Genomic DNA, 6,000 nt, shown 5'->3' on the forward strand with positions numbered 1-6,000 from the left:
CCAAAAGTAGAGCAACTCCACAAGGGCAGAAATAGCATGGCAACAGGGACTCTGAGAGTGGATGAAAGAAATGAAGGAAGAGACAAAATACAATTAGAACTCTTGAGGGGAAAAAAAGGAGAAAAAAGCAGCTTAAAATAGAAAGTGGAAAACATGCCTCAAGTAATGCACAACCTAAAACCAGAATGGAGCAAACAGAACTTAGTGATTGAAGGAGACATAAAATATTAGAACAAAGTCAAAAGACTGAAAAATTAGAACATGTGAGATACCTCCCATCAAAAATAAATGATTTAGAAAACAAGACAAGAAAAGATAATTTAAGGATCATTAGACCTCCTGAAAAACATGACCAAGCAAAAAAACATGGATACCATGACTCAAGAAATCACAAGAAAAGCTTTGAATTATTAGAACCAAAGGCTAAAATGAAACTAAAGTCCGCTCATCACTTACTAAAAGAAATCTCAAGTTGAAATTGCCCCTAAATGTTATAGCCCCAAACCATAAAGTATATGCTGGGGAGATGAGTTGATGGAATGTCATAGGACAGATATGAGAGTGAGGGACCAAATGGCAATAAACTAAAATAATTAATGCCCTGAGCCCGCATGGTTGGTCCCATAAAGTTTCTTACCTCATTTTCTAACCTCTCTCTGGAAGTTCTCCCCTACCCTATGTAATGATTGGAAAAGGAGATATACAGGGTGAATGTACTCCTTTGGCCTCCCCCTCCTTGGGTGGGGGTGGAGTGTATATGTCAAAAGGATTATAATTCCTTTCTTCTCCTATTATAAGACTGCAAATCTGAAATCCACTTATGTCATTGCCTAGAACGAACCTGCGCCAGCCATCCGAAAGAGCTACCAGGCAGTGGAGCGTGATGGAGAGATGATCCGGGTCCGGGATACGGTCCTTCTGAAGTCAGGACCACGAAAGAAATCCATGCCCTATGTGGCCAAGATCTCTGCCCTTTGGGAGGACCCCAAAACAGGTATTAACCCAGGGAGACAAAGCAAATGACACCTGGAATTTGACATTGGGTTGAGGTTCTTGTAGTTGAAGTCTCAAGCTGTGGAAGATAACATCTCAGGGACCGAATGCCTCATTAAATTTTCTCTCCAGGTTCTGTCCATACACCTCCAGGCCTGCGCATCTGTACTGTCTCCCTTGAAGGTGCTCCCTTGCCATAAACTCACCCCTGAATACACAATTCCAGGCTAGGACTAGGGAGAGGGGTCAGGTGCTCTGGTCAGCATTGGAATCATGAAGAAAATCTAATCTGGGCAAAAAGCTCTAGCCAGAGTTGACAACAGCTTGAGAACTTGAGGCTGATCTTTCTAGGATTGCCAACTCCATCCCTGAGCACTTCTGTTATCTTTCCACAGGAGAGCTGATGATGAGCCTACTGTGGTATTATAGACCAGAACATACTCAGGGAGGCCGAAATCCCAGCATGCACCAGGTGAGCACCTGAAAAATGAAGAAAAGTGACTGGTGGGGCTGTTCTATGGATCTCCAGGATGGGTGGAAGTAAGGAGGGTGTGAGGGGGCAGGACCTTGCTTTTTCCTCTTAGCCAGGCTTTTCCCTGTGCCCTCCAGAAAGCCTGCGTCTTTACAAGAGTGGGATTTATCCTGACATTTTCTACTAGCTCTCTCCTGTTGGGCCTTTCTGATTCTTAGGGGAAAGGAAGTAGCAGCATCTGTTTTAAAGAGAAAAAAGGGTCCCTGAAGAAAGGCAGAACTGTGAGTGAGACTCATGTCTAGAACCTGCTGAAATCTTAGTTTCTCCTATTGACAGCTTCCAGCCTAAAGATTGCAGAGTGGGTTTTCTGGCCAGAATTGAGCAGGGAAAGGAATCTGTCTAGCCACGTGGCCATGGAATTGGGGCAGAACAGATAGTCCCTCTCTCCTGAAGCTGAGTTTATAGAAAAGGCAGTGTGGAAGGAATGCACGGTCCCTTCTGTTACTCACATTGTCTGAACACCCCCAGTCCCCCTCAATAAGATTGAGCAAGGGGAAGAAGGCCCTTAACTAGGCATTAGGATGCCTGGATTCTATTCTTGACCCTGCTTCCATTCTCTCTGGGCTCTAAGACCTCTCTCTGCTTATTTTTTGACTCTAACCAGACTAGGACAGCCTGTTTCAGATGGGTGGGGACTTGTGAAGATCCTGGAGCCTGTTCTTCCCTCTAGCCTCCTCAGCCTACTGGATTGAAAGAGACTGTTTCCTTTCTCCCACCCCTATAAAACCCTGGGGCTATGAGACAAAATGGCAGGAATGTCCTGCAGATTCCATACAGAGCCCCTGGAAAGGAAGCTGTTGGTGGAGGCCTCAGTTGTAATTCCCCTGTTGAATGGAAAATGGAGTAAGGCTCAGAAGGTAGGGGTAGGTTCAGGGTTTGTTTGGAGGATTGGTTAGGAGAAGATGGCTACCTGGCATTGTGGGTGGTTGCAGGAACACCAGCTCGAACTTTCTCAAGGGGAGAAAGGGGAGCGAGTAATGACTCTGCTTTCCTTTGGTTGGCCTGAGTAGTGGCTACAAAAAGCACTTCTCAGTGTCTGACCTTTTACTTCTCCCCCTCCTCCTCCTCTACCCACTGGCAGAATGAGATCTTCGCATCCCGCCACCAGGATGAGAACAGTGTGGCCTGCATTGAGGAGAAGTGCTATGTCCTGACTTTTGCAGAGTACTGCAGGTAGGTGATTCTCCCCACTCAGGCCCACTTCCCTCCTTGAACAAGCCCCTCACGTGACCTAGAGGAAGCTGTTGTCAGCCCCTTCCTGCTCCTGCCCCCACAGGGGCCTTAGAGGTACCTCTGAGGCCCAAGAGAGCTCTGTGATGCTTTCCCTGGCCCTGCTGGGGGCATCCTCTTCTCTCACCACAGGATGAACCCAGTGGAATGGAGTGGGATAGGGTGGGTGTGGCCTGGGGACCTGGAGGGTGGCCCTGTCCCCAGCACTTCCCTGGTAGGAAGAGAATTCCACTATGGTTCTCTTCAAGCGCAGTTGACTTCTAGGACAGAGGAAGGTTTTTTTTGTGGGTTGTGTCAGATGGGAAGGGAAGAAGGATGCAAGGGGGAGGGGGGGACTCGGACAAGGGTCTATTTTCTAGAAGTAGGGCACAGGGGATGAGAAGCCCCCTGATCATGACTGTACTGTTCCCCACAGATTCTGTGCCTTGGCAAAACGTCGGGGTGAAGGTCTCCCTGGCCAGAGAGCAGCGCTGGTGCCCCCCTCGGTAGAGTACTCTACCCCACCCCACCGCACAGTGCCAGAAGACACAGACCCTGAGCTGGTGTTTCTTTGCCGCCACGTCTATGACTTCCGACATGGCCGCATCCTCAAGAACCCACAGTAGCTGCCCAATCCCCAGCTCGGGGGGGAAGAGCTGGCAAGGGGCATCTGGGGTGGGGGGTTCCCCATATGCCAGGATGGCTTCCCCAGGGCAAGGACGGCAGCAGCTCAAAGCACAGCACTTGGTTAGAAAGAGCAAAAGGGACCTGGTGGAGGTGTCTTCTGGTTCGGCTGCGGGGGTGGGTGAAGCTGAGCAGGCCATGTCTCTTCTGGTCTAGCAGAGGCCAGGGTCCAAGGAAGGTACCAGGCTCCCCCTGGAAGTCTTTCCTGTGGTGTCATAGGAGGAAATGCCTGGATTGAGCAGTCTCTCCTGAGGCTGTGGAGCCTGACCCAGAAGGGGGTGGGGTGAGATAGGGCAGGGCATCGGGAGAGTACTCCTGGCATAGCAGCCCGCCCTCAGTGGGAAAGGGGGAGTGGGAGGCCAGCTTTACCTCGCCACACTGTGACCAGCTGCTGCCCACTCCTGGGAGCTCCCTTTCCCTTGGGCAGGGAGCATTCCTGCTCTCCCATGCTCCCCCAGGCTCTGAGCAGACCCCTGAGTCCAAGCCTCAGAAAGCTAGAGCCTGTCTTCTTGAGCACTTGATTCCCTCTCCCTGAGCTAGGGGCCTGCTCCCCCACCCCAGGCCCCTGGCGCATCCCCTCTCCACTTCTCATCCCAGTCACCCCACAGTATACTTCTGCCATGGGGTGAGGGCAGGAGGGAGCCCAGCATGGGCCCTGCCTGGCTGGAGATGCCTGGGCTTCCCGTCCTCCTGGCACAGAGAAGGTGCCCAGGGGCTCCCAGAAGGAAACTGCCCAACACAGGGTGTGTGTTGTTTTGGGGAGGGTGGGTATTTGGGAGGGGGGTGGGGTCAGGGAGAGAGAAAAAAAAATACTACCTGATTTGCTGGAGACTTTTTTCCCTCTTGCCTTACACGTTGAGGTTCTACAGAGCCTCCTGCAGACCTTCAACACCCAACTCTTGGAGCCCAGTCGTAAAACAAACCAAAGGAGAGCGGGGTGGCCCACCACTCCCCCCCTCCCCCTTCCGTCCGTCCCCTGGAAGCCCTTTGTAGATTGCACTAATTTAAACCAGAATGAGAATCAACACTGTATCAGTCCGAAGACCTGCTGAGAGCGCGGCAGCCACTCGCTCCTGCAGTTAGGGAGGGACCCGGGTTTGCCATCTTGTTCCTTTCTAGCCAGAGCTGAGGGCCTGGCTCTGACCTCACCTTTCTTCCTAGGGATAACCCCAAGAAAAGAGCAGGTTAGGAGGCCCCACCCCACCCCACCCCGCCCCTTACCCCAACCCCTTCTCACTTGGGCCTGCCTGGGGGTGGGGGGTGGGGGTGAGGTGGCAGCAGTAAGCAGGCCCTGTTTATTTCCTATTCATACCAAAGAGGGACCGTGATGGGGGAGGGAAAGGCTGAGACCTTGGGTCTTGCCTCTAGTTAGCTGGGCTGCCAGCTGCCCACCCCACACCAATGTGTTTGCCCTCCTTACCCTTGCTCCCTGGGAAGCCGCGGATTCATGGGGAGTTGAAGGGATCAGGCTGTGTGAGAGGCAGAGAGCCTCTTGATCCGGGGAGAGCCTGTGCAAGGCCAGACCTTGTCAAGGCCTTTGTGGCGCCCCTGCTTTGTCCTTGTCTTCTCTATGTCCCTTCATACTGAGGCTTCTGGGGGGGGGGAGGGGGGAAGGGAGAGGGACAGTTCATATCCACTAAAGAGTGGATGAAGTCCCTAGGGTACAGAGGAGAAGTTAGAAGAGGGGAGCCCAGTCCCAATTAAGGAGGAGAGGACTCTGAAGGGCCCCTCAAACAAATAAGCTGATTAGGGGGGAAAATCAGTCTGGGAGGGATGGGGATCCTGGGATGCTGCTCAGGGCACCTTGCCCACAGCATGCAGTAGGGGAGTAATGCATGAGGGAGGCTTGGGATTGGAGCTCTTCATGCTGCCCAGCAGTCGGGGTATCTTTAGATACCTGCTCCATCCCCAAGGATCCTCAGTGATCCTGCTTCTGAGAAAAAGCTAAGCCTACCCTAGCCCTGCCGAAGGAGGCCCGCCCTCTCGCCAGGGAGGGGAGAGACTTGGCTCCTCGGCTTCCTTCTCCTCAAGGCAGGGCGCCCTGCTGCCACCCAGGACTCTTTCATGCTTTTTTAATCTCTTAGATATGGAAATATTTTTTGAAACTGAAAATGCAGCTGGTAGAATTTCAATGGAAGTGTAATCCATGTAAAATATATTTTAGTTGATAATTTTGTAAAATGCACTTTTTTTGTGTCTCCCCTGGTTTCCCAGATCTGTATTTCAGTGTTTACAAGGGGGGAGAAACCTTCCCTCTCGCCCCCTTCTGACAGAGAAATTAGAAGTAATTCTTTAAGAAAAAAATAAATTTGAGAAATTGTATTGATTTAGAAAAGGTTCACTTCTTTAGTGTCTTGTCATCTTTTGCCTGTGAGTCTCTGTTTCATGTGTCAGAGTGCTAATACTTGCCATTACCACTTTTCAGTACAGAGGGCTTTCCTCCTGCCCCCTCACACCGCCCGCCCCCCCCCCCCCCCGTAAAAGTTGTTGAGTAAATTGGATAGGAGTTGGGTTAAGGCTTGAACTCTTATGGGGTTGGGGAAGAGGAACTGGAACTTGAAGATCTCTAAGATGGATGGATG

The 6,000-nt window shown here is 51.3% G+C and overlaps 1 protein-coding gene across 6 annotated transcripts in view; it reads left to right on the forward strand.

Moving 5' to 3' along the window:
* Window positions 1-4,172, forward strand: part of BAHD1 (bromo adjacent homology domain containing 1) — a 34,079-nt gene extending 29,907 nt beyond the window's left edge. For all 6 annotated transcript variants that reach the window (XM_043990048.1, XM_043990044.1, XM_043990043.1 and 3 more), the window contains exons 4-7: window positions 835-994; window positions 1,389-1,465; window positions 2,607-2,698; window positions 3,171-4,172. In XM_043990048.1, coding sequence (XP_043845983.1) covers window positions 835-994; window positions 1,389-1,465; window positions 2,607-2,698; window positions 3,171-3,360 — 519 coding nt within the window. In that variant the 3' untranslated portion in view covers window positions 3,361-4,172. The remainder of the gene's footprint in view (window positions 1-834; window positions 995-1,388; window positions 1,466-2,606; window positions 2,699-3,170) is intronic.
* The last annotated feature ends 1,828 nt before the right edge of the window (window positions 4,173-6,000 follow it).

Source organism: Dromiciops gliroides, chromosome 2, assembly GCF_019393635.1.
Source record: "Dromiciops gliroides isolate mDroGli1 chromosome 2, mDroGli1.pri, whole genome shotgun sequence".
In the NCBI taxonomy this organism is placed as follows: Eukaryota; Metazoa; Chordata; class Mammalia; order Microbiotheria; family Microbiotheriidae; genus Dromiciops; species Dromiciops gliroides.